The sequence below is a fragment of the Bombina bombina genome, chromosome 4, assembly GCF_027579735.1.
Source record: "Bombina bombina isolate aBomBom1 chromosome 4, aBomBom1.pri, whole genome shotgun sequence".
Lineage (NCBI taxonomy): Eukaryota > Metazoa > Chordata > Amphibia > Anura > Bombinatoridae > Bombina > Bombina bombina.
In genome coordinates, this window is record NC_069502.1 from 642,774,067 (window position 1) to 642,791,224 (window position 17,158).

The 17,158-nt window shown below is 40.6% G+C and overlaps 1 protein-coding gene across 1 annotated transcript in view; it reads left to right on the forward strand.

The window, feature by feature from the left end:
• EPB41L2 (erythrocyte membrane protein band 4.1 like 2) overlaps positions 1-17,158 on the forward strand; it is a 469,820-nt gene that overhangs the window by 342,687 nt on the left and 109,975 nt on the right. The window contains 1 exon segment of the mRNA XM_053710686.1: positions 1,784-1,950. Within this exon segment, the coding sequence (XP_053566661.1) occupies positions 1,784-1,950 (167 nt within the window).

A 17,158-nucleotide genomic window follows, 5' to 3' on the forward strand; every position in this document is an offset into this window, starting at 1 on the left:
AAGGCTAAAGGGTATAGGATCCATGAGTGAACATTGAGATTATTTACAGATGCTGGAATACAGAATGAATGATTTATTAAGCCTTAATTGAAGGACAGTAAAGTCAAAATTAAACTTTCATCATTAAGATAGAGCATACCATTTTAGGCAACTTTCCAATTTACTCCTATCAAATTTGCTTCATTCTCTTGATATCTTTTATTGAAGAGTAAAACTAAGTAGGCTCATAAGAGCTCAGGAGTGTGCACGTGTCTTTAGTACTCTATGGCAGCAGTGTTTTGCAACTGTACAACAAAGCTACAAATAATGTTGCAAATTTGAGAACAGAAGTACATTTAAAAGTTATTTAAAACTGCTTGCTCGATCTGAATCATGAAAGTTTAATTTTGACTTTACTTTTTATCATATACTTTTCATGCACAATGCCACCATTGTTTTCTACATCTCTGGCAACACATTTGGAAAACTAAAAATAAAGATGTATGTGTTATCTTGGTGTGTAGAAAATACTGAAGGCAATAGTGTTTGGACACCATTTAAGAGCTTTCTTAAAAGTGCTACCAGCATACTAATTTACTTTAATGCCTGAAACTGTCTGTGAGGCTGGATATTTTATTTGTTGCTGCAGTTTTACTATGAATAATGATAACAAAAAAACATTTAAAGGCTCTTTTTGTGCTGCACACCTCTTTAATACAAACTTTAAAATGTACTCACACTATAGTTTTAGGGGACTGGTAATATCCTTTGTTTATATACACCATTACCATCCAGTTTCACTTCTGCTAGCAACATTCTGCACAGGAGAAACAGAAGCAACAGCGTGCACGTTACTTGGTCACATGGAAGAATCCCTGTGTAAGGGTAGTTATCTTGAATAATGACTGAGACTGACTGCTTAGTGTCTTTGGAGTTGTAGTTTCCCAGACTTAGCATACAAGGTGCTAATAGACTGCTCACCGACTGCGGCTAAATGAAACAGGGCTGTTTGGTGGTAGAATAGGGGTAGGTCTTGCATGCTATAGGTTGGCTACCTAGAGTAATCTCTTGTTGCATGTGCTGTCACTCAGAATGTGAAGAGATTTAAATGTAAGTGCAAAAATCATATTTGTTGTTGTTACCATGTATACAGTTCTTGTTTACATTGTATTATCCTTTACAAAAAGAATGCAAAGACTATGACGACAAAATGATAATATATTAATTATGTGTCTAAAAGTGAACAATGTGCAGGCTTGTTTTAATAATTCAAGTTCACACACGATTACTTCTTTCCATTGCATTGCTGGCTTTATCCTTTTTGAATGTAATGCTTTTTCTTTGGTTAAAGGAATACTAAAGCTACATTTTTTTTCTTTCATAATTTGGATAGAGCAAGAAATTTTAAGCAACTTTCTAATTTTCTCCTATTATCATTTTTTTCTTTGTTCTTAATATCTGTATTTGAAAAGCAGGAATGAAAACTTAGGAGCCGGCCCATTTTAGGTTCAACACCTGTGTACCGCTTGCTTTTTGGCGGCTAAATGTAGCCACCAATCAGCAAGCGCTATCCAGGGTTCTGAACCAAAATGGGCAGGCTTCTAAGCTTTTATTCCTGCTTTTTCAAATAAACATACCAAGAAAACAAAGAAAATGTGATAATAGGAGTAAATTAGAAAGTTGCTTTAAAATCGCATGCTCTATCTGAATCATAAAATAAAAAAATTGGGTTTAGTATCCCTAGAAATGTCCGTTGGACATTGACTTGCCTTAAGTTTGTTAAAACCTTCTCTTCTTTTGCCAGCCCCTATTGGTAGCATCACAGACCAGAGCCTTCTGAAGGATTTCACCATCAGTGAAGCGGGCACTGCTGTAGATGGCGTTGTTACTGGCTCAGAGGATGCAGCACAAGTAACTGGGCAGGAGACTCCAGCAAAATATGCTCAAGTAGCACAATCCAAAGACACAAAGGTACAAGATTCCAGAGTCCCGTCCCAAAACTTGATATCTTTCCTAAAATATACACACACACACATTTATTATCAGTGTATTTGTTTATTGTTCAATGTATTTGCTTAATTATGTTTACGTTGCAAATGTCTGGATAGTTCCTTTTTTCAGTTAAATCAGTTTGAGTGTATGATTAAAATTGTAATATAGCATTTCACTCATTAGAATTCAGGCGTCCTGTCACTTGTGAACTAAATGTTTTGTATATTATTTACAATATCTTATAATCATATTTAATTATCATGTGCACAAAAGTTAAAACGTGAGAGCAAGCATATGTAAGTGTAACTTTGTCAGTAGTGTAAGATTTGCCATATAAATATATGTCCAGTTTTTTTGTTCTATTGTATGTTTGGCTTGCAAAGAACTGCTTCTCAATGCTGTTTTGTATAAATCATATATTTTGTATCTTCCATAAAATGCTGAAACAGAAATAGCCGGTAATTTCTGTAGATTAAACGCAGCTTCTAGCACCTAGACTCAGTGTGAATTTATTAAAGAGGCAGTAAAGTCAAAATGAAACTTAATATTCAAACAGAACATGCAGTTAAGAATAATAAACTTTCCAATTCACCTTTGTTGAATAGTAAACCTAGTATGTTCCGGAGCATGATAAGCATTTTAAGGCAGCAGTGTTTGCAACAATGTATAACATTGCTACAAATATATGTGCAAACACTTCTGCTGTAGAGTGCTATGGACATGGGCACACTATTGAGCTAACAGGATTTACTCTTCAGCAAAGGATACTAAGAGTGAAGCAAATGTTGTATTTAAACCTTGAAAGTTGAACTTTGACATTGCTGCCTCTTTTTATAGCTCTGCGACATCACTCAATAGAGTAGGAGCCAGCATGGGTGCATGCTGGGATAAAATATACACTAGTTTATCTTTAAAAATAGTTTATCTCAAATATTAGGTGTTGCTTTAATTGTACTGGTTTTATTTACCACTCATATCACCATGCCCGGTGCCCTTAGTCTTCTGTAGTTTACAACATATTTGAATATGTAAAGAGTAATACCACCTGCTAATTCTTAATTAAGCCAAATGAATTAGAGAAGCTAAGGAATTGTAGCAGGTATTAAGTTTTATGGGGACATTCAACTGCTGGCCACAAGTAGGATGGTTACTATCTCACCATGCTTTTGTTTGTCTTCCTGTGCCTGCAGTTGTCTTTAAAGCTAATCAATTATTTTAACCCTTCAAAAGTGCTGGTCGGTGACGTTCTGCATCTTCACACTGGGTTCCGCCATCTTGGAATTTAAGTAGTCTTGTATCCTGTGACAGAAATGGTGCAAATTTACAGATCAGTGATACTGTTGTCTTCTTGAGAAGCCATAGCATGCACTTTAGTTTGTCGTGCACAATACAGAGAGCGAGAGCTGTAAGTTTTTCCAGTGGCTGCATTTCTCTATATTATTCCTGAGGTTTTTTTTATAATTACATAACTTTTAAACTGTGTAAAAAAAAAAAAAGGCAAAAATGTTACTCGTGAGCTAATCCAACGTGCAAGGGTAAGCCGGCAACATCACTGATCTGTGAAAGTGCACTGCTTCTGTCAGAGAATGCAACAATGCGTGTACCAAGGTGGCGACAACCAGTATAAAGATGCTGAGCTTTACCAGTTCACTTCTGTAATGGGTTAAATTAAGGGAATGGCTTTAGAGAGAGCTACAGGTAGATGAGGAAAAACAATACCATGGTGAGTAGTAACCCTGATACTATAGTTGTACCCTGCAGTTTAATGTGTCTTTAATATTTCCTGATTCATTGATTTTATCTGTATGAAAACATCCAGTTGTGGAATTCTAATACAAGTGGCGATGTTGCTGGCCTTGCTAAATGCTTTGTATATTTCATTACGTTTTGTGGTTGTTTTACTCATGCTTTTATGTCTGACGTGTTTAATATTGTGTCTCACATAGCATTGTCATTTGTCAACCTTCTTGACTGTACCCAACAAAGCAGAACGAAATTAGAAAACACAATTTCATACGTTTGGAGTTTAAAGGGACAGTGAAGTCAGAATTAAAGTTAAATGTGTTGAATAGATTATAACGTTTTAAAAAAAACTTTTAAATTTACTTCTGTTATCAAATTAACTTTATCTCTGTATCCTTTTGTTGAAGATAAAACCTAGGTAGGCTGATAGTAGCTTTGGAGCGTGCAAGTGTCTTTAACCATCTGACAGCAGTTTTTGCAACATTGTTTATAGCCATAAACCATGCCATAGCATGCTAAAGACACATGCACACTCCTGAGCTCCTATACGCCTACCTAGCTTTACTTTTGAACAAAGGATACAGAGAGAACAAAGCAAATATGATAAAAGAAGTAATTTGGAACATAGTTTAAAATTGTATGTTTGTCTGAATCATTAAAATTTAAGTTTGACTTTACTGTCCCTTTAATGTTTAGTTCAAAATGAGTGTTATTGAAAAGCAAACCTTATATATATATATATATATATATATATATATATATATATATATATATATATATATATACACACCACATTGTGACCAGTTTATGATAAAATGATTACTTTCTTTGCTAGTGAATGTAGCCTTTTGGGTAGCTATTAAACAGATCCATCTTTACTTATTTCTCTGGTGTTAAATTTGCAGATATTATCCTTCTATTACAATCTTGGTTTTTATGTGTTGACTGATCAGAGTTTAGCATACTAGAATGTTTAAATAATAGAGAATTTCAGTTTGGCTTTGTGATTACTTAGTACTATGTGGTTAAACCTATCTCTAACTAACATTTTCTTTCTCTTTCTTTCTCTGTTTCTGTCACATGCACATTATTCTCACTTTTTGTTTTACACACTATATTCACATTTTTATACACTTTCATATCCACTGCTGGCTGAATGCTTTGTAGCTCAACCAGTCATCCTCACGTTCACCCATTCACTGCACCCATATCATTTCAGCAAACCTGCCAGCCATCCCCGAGACAGACATATTTTCAGAGGAAGATCCAATGGGGGAACTAGATCAAACATCCTCTAATACTGTGCAATTTAATTCCAAACAATACAATGTGAATGAAATTGTGTCGCCTATTGAGGCTTTAACGACTAGTTTTGAAGAATCGACTGATCCAGCAGAAAGCCCTGCTTTGTTTCCTTTAGTTCAAATTAGCCAACCGTCATGTAACTATAAACCAATAGATTGCAGCGTCTTCTCATTCAGCTTTTGTAAGTGTTTTCCACTGAAGTTCCCATCCTTGCTTGATGAGGATGGATACATCAGTTTCCCCAGCCTCCCAGAGGTGTGTGTAGCATTTCTTCCCCCAGGCCTACAAAAGTATGTCCCACTGACATCTCCGTCCTTTATTCCCTCCCTTCTCCTCATATTTGTGTTGCTACTCTCCGCTTCTCAGTCTGTTCCATTTTCGTTGACCCTTTCGCTTCCTCTTGCTCTGTCTCTCTGCTACCTGGAGCCTAAGACGACTACATTGGGCTCTTGTTATGACAATGACCTGCATGACAAAGCAGAGGAAGAGGAGGAGGTGTGTAACACTATAGCTTATAACTGCCACTTGCACCTAGATTTCACTCCTGTGTGTTACTGTGTATATAGCTAACCTTGCACATGTCTATTTCTGAAATATTTATAAATACATTGCATATTTTACCTCAAGTTGGAGAGCTGCATTCCTGTGTTTTTAAAGCATTTCAAAATTCTTTATAAAAATTGTAGTGTTTAAAGGGCCACTAAACCCAAAATCCTACTTTCTATTGTAAAGTGTATCCAGTCCACAGATTATCCATTACTCGTGGGATATTCTCATTCCCAACAGGAAGTTGCAAGAGGACACCCACAGCAGAGCTGTAATATAGCTCCTCCCCTAACTGTCATAGCCAGTCATTCTCTTGCAACTCTCAACAAGCAAGGACATTGTAGGAGAGAGTGGTTAAATATAGCTAGTTTATTTTCTTCAATCAAAAGTTTGTTATTTTTAAATAGTACCGGAGTTGTGCTATTTTATCTCAGGCAGTAAATAGAAGAAGAATCTGCCTGAGGTTTCTATGATCTTAGCAGGTTGTAACTAAGATCCATTGCTGTTCTCACATATGTCTGAGGGGATTACACAGATAAGGTAACTTCAGCGAGAGAATGGCGTGCAGTTTATTCTGCTATCAGGTATGTGCAGTTATAATTTTTTCTAGAGATGGAAAACACTAGAAAATACTGCTGATACCGGATTAATGTAAGTTAAGCCTGAATACAGTGATTTAATAACGACTGGTATCATGCTTACTCCCAGGGGTAATACCCTTATGATATTGCAATATAAAACGTTTGCTGGCATGTTTAATCGTTTTTATATATGCTTTGGTGATAAAACTTTATTGGGGCCTAGTTTTTTCCACATGGCTGGCTTACATTTTGACTAGAAACAATTTCCACTGTTGTAGTATAAAAGTTACAGTTGGTGCAGTTAAAATTACAAACTGTGACATCCAGCTTCCCTCAATGGCCCTCTGAATGCTATAGGACATCTCTAAAGGGCCCAAAGGCTTTCCAAAGTCGTTTATTGGGGAAGGTAGGGCCACAGCAAGGCTGTGGCAGTTGGTTGTGACTGTTAAAAAAACGTCTATTTCGTTTTTTTGATCCGTTTTTTGAACTATGGGGTTAATCATCCATTTGCAAGTGGGTGCAATGCTCTGTTAGCCTATTATACACACTGTAAAAATTTCGTTTGATTTACTGCATTTTTTCACTGTTTTTCAAATTCTGACAAAATTTGTTTCTCTTAAAGGCACAGTACCGTTTTTTATATTTGCTTGTTACATGATTTAAAGTGTTTTCCAAGCTTGCTAGTCTCATTGCTATTCTGTATAAACATGTCTGACATAGAAGAAACTCCTTGTTTATTATGTTTAAAAGCCATGGTGGAACCCCCTCTTAGAATGTGTACCAAATGTACTGATTTCATTTTATGCAATAAAGATCATTTTCTGTCTTTAAAAAATTTATCACCAGAGGAATCTGACGAGGGGGAAGTTATGCCGACTAACTTTCCCCACGTGTCAGACCCTTTGACTCCCGCTTAAGGGACTCACGCTGAAATGGTGCCAAATACATCTAGGGCGCCCATAGCATTTACTTTACAAGACATGGCGGCAGTCATGGATAATACACTGTCAGCGGTATTAGCCAGACTACCTGAACTTAGAGGTAAGCGAGATAGCTCTGGGGTGAGACAAAATGCAGAGCATACTGACGCTTTAAGAACCATGTCTGATACTGCCTCACAATATGCAGAAGCTGAGGAAAGAGAGCTTCATTCAGTGGGTGATGTTAATGACTCAGGAAAGATACCTGATTCTAATATTTCTACATTTAAATTTAAGCTTGAACACCTCCGCGTGTTGCTTAGGGAGGTTTTAGCTGCTCTGAATGACTGTGATACCATTGCAGTGCCAGAGAAATTGTGTAGACTGGATAAATACTTTGCAGTGCCGGTGTGTACTGATGTTTTTTCAAATACCTAAAAGGTTTACAGAAATTATTCATAAGGAATGGGATAGACCAGGTGTGCTGTTCTCTTCCCCTCCTATTTTTAGAAAAATGTTTCCAATAGACGCCACCACACGGGACTTATGGCAGACAGTCCCTAAGGTGGAGGGAGCAGTTTCTACTCTAGTAAAGCGTTCTACTATCCCTGTCAAGGACAGTTGTGCTTTTTTTTTTTTTTTTGATCCAATGGATAAAAAATTAGAGGTTACCTTAAGAAAATATTTATTCAACAAGGTTTTATCCTACAGCCCCTTGCATGCATTGCCCCTGTCACTGCTGCTGCAGCGTACTGGTTTGAGTCTCTGGAAGAGGCTTTACAGGTAGCGACGCCATTGGATGACATACTTGGCAAACTTAGAGCACTTAAGCTAGCCAATTCTTTTATTCTGATGCCATTGTTCATTTGACTAAACTAACGGCTAACAATTCTGGTTTTGCTATACAGGCACGCAGAGCGCTATGGCTTAGATCATGGTCAGCTGACGTGACTTCAAAGTCTAAGCTACTTAACATTCCCTTCAAGGGGCAGACCCTATTCGGGCCTGGTTGAAGGAGATTATTGCTGATATCACTGGAGGAAAAGGTCATGCCCTTCCTCAGGACAGGTCCAAATCTAGGGCCAAACAGTCTAATTTTAGTGCCTTTCAAAATTTCAAGGCAGGTGCGGCATCAACTTCCTCTAATAATAAACAAGAGGGAACTTTTGCTCAATCCAAGACGGTCTGGAGACCCAACCTGACCTGGAAAAAAGGTAAGCAGGTAAAAAAGCCTGCTGCTGCCTCTAAGACAGCATGAAGGAACGGCCCCCTATCCGGGAACGGATCTAGTAGGGGGCAGACTTTCACTCTTTGCCCAGGCGTGGGCAAGAGATGTTCAGGATCCCTGGGCGTTGGAAATTATATCCCAGGGATATCTTCTGGACTTCGAAGCTTTCCCCCCCAAAAGGGAGATTTCACCTTTCACAATTATCTGCACACCAGATAAAGAGAGAGGCATTCTTACACTGTGTACGAGACCTCCTAGTTATGGGAGTGATCCATCCAGTTCCAAAGGAGGAACAGGGACAGGGTTTTTAACTCAAATCTGTTTGTGGTTCCCAAAAAAGAGGGAACCTTCAGACCAATTTTGGATCTAAAGATCTTAAACAAATTCCTCAAAGTTCCGTCGTTCAAGATGGAAACTATTCGTACCATCCTACCACTGATCCAGGAGGGTCAATATATGACTACAGTGGATCTAAAGGATGCTTATCTTCACATTCCGATACACAAAGATCATCATCGGTTTCTCAGGTTTGCCTTTCAAGACAGGCATTACCAGTTGTAGCTCTTCCCTTGGGATTAGCTACAGCCCCAAGAATCTTTACAAAGGTTCTAGGGTCGCTTATGGCGGTCCTAAGGCCGCGGGGCATAGCAGTAGCCCCTTATTTAGATGACATCCTGATACAGGCGTCAAACTTCTAAATTGCCAAGTCTCATACGGATGTAGTACTGGCATTTCTGTGGTCGCATGGGGGGAAAGTGAACGAGGAAAAGAGTTCTCTATCCCCACTCACAAGAGTTTCCTTTCTAGGGACTCTGATAGATTCTGTAGAAATGAAAATTCACCTGACGGAGTCCAGGTTATCAAAGCTTCTAAATTCCTGCCGGGTTCTTCATTCCATTCCGCGCCCTTCGGTGGTTCAGTGTATGGAAGTAATCGGCTTAATGGTAGCGGCAATGGACATAGTGCCGTTTGCACGCTTACATCTCAGACCGCTGCAACTATGCATGCTCAGTCAGTGGAACGGGGATTACACAGATTTGTCCCCTCAACTGAATCTGGACCAAGAGACCAGGGATTCTCTTCTCTGGTGGCTATCTCGGGTCCATCTGTCCAAAGGTATGACCTTTCACAGGCCAGATTGGACAATTGTTACGACAGATGCCAGCCTTCTAGGTTGGGGTGCAGTCTGGAACTCCCTGAAGGCTCAGGGATCATGGACTCAGGAGGAGTCTCTCCTTCCATTAAATATTCTGGAACTAAGAGCGATATTCAAGGCTCTTCAGGCTTGGCCTCAGTAAGCAACTCTGAGGTACATCAGATTTCAGTCGGACAACATCACGACTGTAGTTTACATCAACCATCAAGGGGGGACGAGAAGTTCCCTAGAGATGTTAGAAGTTTCAAAAATAATTCGCTGGGCAGAGATTCACTCTTGCCACCTATCAGCTATCCATATCCCAGGTGTAGAGCACTGGGAGGCGGATTTTCTAAGTCGTCAGACTTTTCATCCGGGAGAGTGGGAACTCCATCCGGAGGTATTTGCACAACTGATTCATCGTTGGGGCAAACCAGAACTGGATCTCATGGCGTCTCGCCAGAACGCCAAGCTTCCGTGTTACGGATCCAGGTCCAGGGATCCCAAGGCGACACTGATAGATGCTCTAGCAGCGCCCTGGTCTTTCAACCTGGCTTAAGTGTTTCCACCGTTTCCTCTGCTCCCTCGACTGATTGCCAAGATCAAGCCGGAGAGAGCATCAGTGATTCTGATAGCACCTGCGTGGCCACGCAGGACCTGGTATGCAGATCTAGTGGACATGTCATCCTTTCCACCATGGTCTCTGCCTCTGAAACAGGACCTTCTACTTCAGGGTCCTTTCAACCATCCAAATCTAATTTCTCTGAGGCTGACTGCCTGGAGATTGAACGCTTGATTTTATCAAAGCGTGGCTTCTCCGAGTCAGTTATTGATACCTTAAGACAGGCACGAAAGCCTGTCACCAGGAAAATTTACCATAAGGTATGGTGTAGATATCTTTATTGGTGTGAATCCAAGGGTTACTCATGGAGTAAGGTCAGGATTGCTAGGATATTATCTTTTCTCCAAGAAGGTTTGGAAAAAGGATTGTCAGCTAGTTAAGCGTCTGGCAGATGTTCCAGACGTTCAGGCATTTTGTCAGGCTTTAGTTAGAATCAAGCCTGTGTTTAAACCTGTTGCTCCACCATGGAGCTTAAACTTGGTTCTTAAGGTTCTTCAAGGAGTTCCGTTTGAACCTCTTCATTCCATAGATATCAAGCTTTTATCTTGGAAAGTTCTTTTTTTGTTAGCTATTTCCTCGGCTCGTAGAGTCTCTGAGCTATCTGCCTTACAATGTGATTCTCCTTATCTGATTTTTCATACGGATAAGGTAGTCCTGCGTACCAAACCTGGGTTCTTACCTAAGGTGGTATGTAACAAGAATATCAATCAAGAGATTGTTGTTCCATCCTTGTGTTACACAATCTGGACGTGGTCCGTGCTTTAAAGTTTTACTTACAAGCTACTAAAGATTTTCGTCAAACATCTGCTTTGTTTGTTGTTGTTACGGTACCAACCGTGTACCAAGGGTTAATACCAGATGAACAATGTCCTGCATAGGGAATCAGCAATTCACAACCCAGCCAGTTTCAGGTTTAAAACAGAATGTCATTTATTAAAGGCTAGATGCCTAGTATTTATACAGGTTTGACCCCAGATGGGGGGGTTGAAAGACTCTTGTACATTTAGATAAAAAGGGGAAGACGCCCTTTTATGAAACAGTAGAATTACATTACTTAAATACTTTACTTAGGCAGATAACAACTTAAACACATTTGGCTTGTCTTATCACCTAGCGTCTGCTCTCTGAGGGTGATTAAACAATGGCCTGTTTATTACTTAAATGTAATTATAGCACACAATAGCTGAGGCCAGAAAACCTGTCTTTAGAAATTAGATTCTTAAAGCTAAACACAGTTAACTCCTTCAGTCCTGACAGAAGGGTCTGTCACAGTTGTCTACTCTGGACAGAGGAGAGGTCAAAAGGCTTCGGCAACCTCTTTTTCTTTTTGACGAAGAAGCTTAATCCGCTTAGCCTATGAGACTGCTGGACAGCAGCCTCCTGAAAGGATTACAGCTCATTCCACTTGGGCCTTTAAAAATGAGGCTTCTTTTGATCAGATTTGCAAGGCGACGACTTGGTCTTCGCTTCATATTTTTTCAAAATTTTACAAATTTGATACTTTTGCTTCTTCGGAGGCTATATTTGGGAGAAAGGTTTTACGGGCAGTGGTTCCTTCCATTTAAGTTCCTGCCTTGTCCCTCCCTTCATCCGTGTATTTTAGCTTTGGTATTGGTATCCCACAAGTAATGGATAATCCTTGGACTGGATACACCTTACAAGAGAAAACACAATTTATGCTTACCTGATAAATTTATTTCTCTTGTGGTGTATCCAGTCCACGGCCCGCCCTGTCATTTTAAGGCAGGTAATTTTTAAATTTAAACTACAGTAACCACTGCACCCTATGGTTCCTCCTTTCTCGGCTTGTTTTCGAATGACTGGCTATGACAGTTAGGGGAGGAGCTATATTACAGCTCTGCTGTGGGTGTCCTCTTGCAACTTCCTGTTGGGAATGAGAATATCCCACGAGTAATGGATAATCCGTGGACTGGATACACCACAAGAGAAATAAATTTATCAGGTAAGCATAAATTGTGTTTTCATGATTCAGATAGAACATACAAATTTAAACAACATTACAATTTACTTCTATTATTTATTTTGCTTCATTTTTTAGATATCCTTATTTGAAGACAAAGCCATGCACATGAGTGAGCCAATCATATGAGGCTTCTATGTGCAGCAACCAATCAGCAGCTACTGAGCATATCTAGATATGCTTTTCAGCAAAGAATATCAAGAGAATAAAACACATTAGATAATAGAAGTAAATTAGAAAGATGTTTAAAATTGCATTCTCTTTCTAAATCATGAAAGAAAAAATGTGGGTTTCATGTCCCTTTAAAGCACAGCTTATGATTCTGCAATAGATGCAGTATCTAAATGTAAATTGTGCTTAAAACCTTAGCATATGCTATTAATAACCTGCCTGAAGGCTTTAAGCCAAAAACATTTTGTTGTGATGCTTACAAAAACATAAATTATGCTTACCTGATAATTTAATTTCCATCTGTATGGGAAGAGTCCACAGCTGCATTCCTTACTTATGGGAAATACTAAACCTGGCCACCAGGAGGAGGCAAAGACACCCCAGTCAAAGGCTTAAATACCTCCCCCACTTCCTCATAACCCCAGTCATTCTGCTGAGGGAACAAGGAACAATAGGAGAAATATCAGGGTGAAAAAGGTGCCAAAAGAAAACATTTTAAATTTAGGGCCACCCATCGGAGAACACGGGCGGGAGCTGTGGACTCTTCCCATACAGATGGAAATGAAATTATCAGGTAAGCATAATTTATGTTTTCCATCTTAATATGGGAAGAGTCCACAGCTGCATTCCTTACTTGTGGGAAACATATACCCAAGCTCTAGAGTACACGGAATGCTAACGGGAGGGAGAAAAGAGAGGCGGACCCTAATCTGAGGGCACCACAGCCTTCAAAACCTTACTCCCGAAGGCTGCTTCAGCAGAAGCAAAAACATCAAACTTGTAAAATGTATGTAAGCAGAACCAGGTGGCCGCCTTACAAATCTGATCCAGAGAGGCCTGATTTTTGAAAGCCCAAGAGGAATGAACTGCTCTTGTAGAATGAGCCGTAATTCTCAGAGGAGGCTAATGTCCTGCTGTTTCTATGCTAAACGGATGACTCTCCTCAGACAAAAAGATAAGGAAGTCGAAGAGGTCCTCTGACAGCTACACTTCCTGGAAAAAAAGAACAAACAGAGAAAGAGGTTTGTCTAAATTCCTTCGTGGCTCGAAGAGAGAACTTCAAGGCACAAACCACATCCAGAAATACGTTATAAACGTTCCTTCGTCGAAGAAGGATTAGGACATAAGAAAGGAACCACAATCTCTTGATTGATGTTGCAAATTGACCCAACCTTAGGAAGACAACCTAACTTTGTTCTGGCATGAAAAGCCAGATAGGGACGCATTGCAAGGCAGCAATCACAGATACAATAACCAGTAGAAAAGAACATTCCAAGACAACAATTTGTCTACTTCATGCATAGGCTCCAATGGAGCCCGTTGCAAAACCTTAAGGAAAAGATTTAAACTCCAAGGAGGAGCCTTAGATCTAAACACAGGTCTGATCCCAGCAGAGCCTTAATAAAAGGCTGCACATCTGGAAGTCCTGCAAACCTCTTGTGCAGTAACACAGACAGGGCCAAAAACTGTCCCTTCAGGGGCCTTGCAGAAAAGCCCTTCTCCAGTTCATCCTGGAGAACAGAATAAGTAGGTCCATCACACCTTATGATGGATGCGACGAGCAACCAGCTTACGAGCTTGAATGAGAGTAAAAATAACTCCCTCATAAAACCCTCTCTTGGCTAGGACTAAGCATTTAATCTCCACGCAGTCAGTGTCAGAGAATCTAGACATTGATGAACAAAAAAACCTTGGTCAGCAGATGCTTGCGACAAGTTAACTTCCATGGAGGAGATGATGACATCCCCACTAGATCCGCGAGGATTGTCTGCTGAGTAAATCCGCTTCCCAGTTGTCCACACCCAGAATGTGGATCGCTGACAACGAACAAATGTGGGTGTCCCCCACACCAGAATCCGAGATACTTACCTCAAAACTAGTGAGCTTCTCGTTCCCCCCCTTATGGTTGATGTAAGCCACCTAGCATATATTGTTTGATTTGAATCTGATTAACTGGGACGAACCCAGCAGAGGCCAAGCCTTCAGGGCATTATATATTGCCCGAAGATCCAAAATAAGATCAGGAGGGAGCTTTACCTCCGGAGATCAGAGGCCCTGTGCCTTGCTGGAACCTGAAACAGCTCCCCATCCTGACAGACTCGCAACCGTAGTCACAATCACCCAGGATGGTCTTGAGACGTCGTCCCTCAGGACAAGTGATCCGGACAAAGAGAGCGATTCTCCTGATTGGTTGTCCAGAGAAATCTGTTGAGACAGATCCGAATGATCGCCGTTCCACTAGTTCAGCAACAGTCTGAGGTGAAATCTGGCAAAGGAAATGATGTCCAAGCTGGACACCATGAGACCAATCACCTGCATACACCGAGCCACGGATGGCCTTAAAGAGATCTAGGGGGCAAGACATTGAAGCTAGCTTGCAACGTCTCATGTCTATGGAGACTATTATAGTACCCGAGAATTCTACCCTGGTACTTGATACAAGAGAACTCTCTCTAGATTATCTGCTATCCATGGGATTGAAGAAGACAGAGGAGATATTCTGAATGGTCCACTCTTCGAAAAAATTTCTTTAGCTAGACCAAACAGAAGGGCAATAAACTGTAAGTGCTGGTCCAGGAATGCAAATTTTAGGAACTGGAAGTGGTTGTTGAGGATTGGTATGAGAAGGGAGCATCCTTCAGATCTATTGTGGTCATGAACTACCCCTCTCAAACGAGGGGAAGAATGGACCTTATTGCCTCCATCTTAAATGAGGGGACATTTAAAAACCTGCTTAAGAACTTTAGGTCCAGAATTGGACAGAAAGTTCCCTCCTTCTTATTGACCGCGAAAAGGTTTGAATAGTATCCCAAACCTCTCACTGCAATAGGCACCTGGACAATAACTCCTAGAGGACAGATCCTGTACACACCCCAGAAAGGCTTACCTCCTTTCTGGTCAGGAAGACAGGAGGAATCTGCCTTGAGACTTAAAAACCTATCTTTTAACCCTGAGCTATGACCTCCTGGACCCATGGATCCTGCATGTCCCTGAACCAAGGGACTGAAAAGAGAGACATACTGCCCACTACACAATCAGGAAGAGGACCGGGGACCACCTATTCATGCCGATGTAGACTCGGCGGGCTTCTTGGATTTATTCCAGGACTCAGCCAGCTTCCAAGAGCTCTTGGTTTTCTCTGGCTTAGCGGAGGACTGCTGACATGGGCTTTATCAGAACAAAAAGAACAAAAATCGTCCCTTAGATTAGTTTATATACTGTTGCGGTAGGAGGGCACCCTTGCCCCCTGTGACCGTAGAGATAATTTGAGTCCAGGCCTGGACCAGACAAAATCATTCCCTTAAAGGGAGGGAAAAAGTCTAGACTGAAAAGTCTTATCCACAGACCATGACTCAGCAAGAGCCCGACGGGCCTGAACAGAAAAAGCTGAAGCCATAGCATTCAAGCTAAAAAACTGTGTAATAGCAGCACAGATAAAAAAATTAACAAACCTGAAGGCCGTAAATCTTTTCTGAGTAACATTGAGGAGATCCTCCACCGCGATCAAATCATATAAGGAGTCACACCAGAAGGTAGTTTCTCCAGTAACCGCGGCAACAGCCACCGCTGGTTGAAACAAATATCCCGTATGTTGAAATATCTTTCTTAACAGAGTTTCCATCTTTTATCCATGGGCTCTTCAAACGAAGAACTATCCTCAAGCGGGATAGTAGTACATTGAGCAAGGGTGAAGATAACGCCATCCCATTTAGGGACGAGACCTCATAACTCCATTGAGAGTCCAGGACCGGGGACAATTTGTTAAAGGGAGAAGAGTGGGAAAAGGAATCCAATCCTGTCCCATTCATTCCTAATAATGTTCGCCATCTAACAGGGGCAAGGAAGGATAAGGTACCACCTGTCCTCAAACTCTATCCAATTTAGGAATTAAAGGTTCATCAGGCAATTTGGCCTCTGGAACCTCTGAATTCGCCAAAAACTTCCTTTAGAAGAAAGTGCAAATTCCTAAACTAAAGTCTGGTATCTCCGCAGCCGGAGGTTTAGAGGCAGCAGACTCCGACCCAGAATGTTCATACTCTGAAGTCTCAGAACTAACTTAATACTTGGATAACCCACAGTTAAATCCAATAAATTATCTGATGTACTCTGGGAAGGAGTGCAATATGTAACCTTTTCGTTTGCGCTTAGTAGGGCGAGGTAAAGCAGTAAAGGCTGCAGACACCGCTGTCTGAACTGCGCAGTATCATCTGGTGAAAAAAAGCCCCCTCCAGATGGAGGATCAGCAATGCTACGGGAAAACTGCATGTGTAGAGATATAAGAATGTAGGGTACGCACCTCACTGGATGACAGCTCCTCAGAGGTGGACGGCTCCGTGGTATCAAATATGTTTGATATCACAATATCAAGGCATATGGAACATAATTGAGAGGGCGGAACTAAGGCCTCCTCAACATATAAACAGGAATTACTCATTAGGAATAGAGAGAGTGCCCTCTAAAGTAACAGAATCCTCCATTGCTAGTGTAAAAACCGGAGAACTAGAGAAATAAAACATCTTATTTTATTAAAAAACACAGCCCCTTTATACCCCAATGGCTGGGGCACTCACCACCTCCTATGACCCAGACAGTACAGAGACTACTCTCTGATAGACACTTGGTCAGGAAAAAGGGAATGAATCACATGGTGCACAATGCAGGACCGTCCCTGCTATGAGAGAGCGCGCCAAGCTTGTAAGCTGCATGGCTGTCAAAGTGAAAGTGAAACCTGTATATTCTATAATAAACATATAAGATTATTCTCCCCTTTTCAATAATCCCCCTAAGGAGATATTAACCCTTGATTCTATACAGATGAAAGGAGTCACTCAGTGGACCCTGTCTTCTTGCGTTATCATAAATGTATAAAATATGAAACGTTCTTACCAGAATCTACGCCGTGGAACAGGAACACCGCCTTCAAGTATGACAGATAGTAGCATCGCTTCTGACAT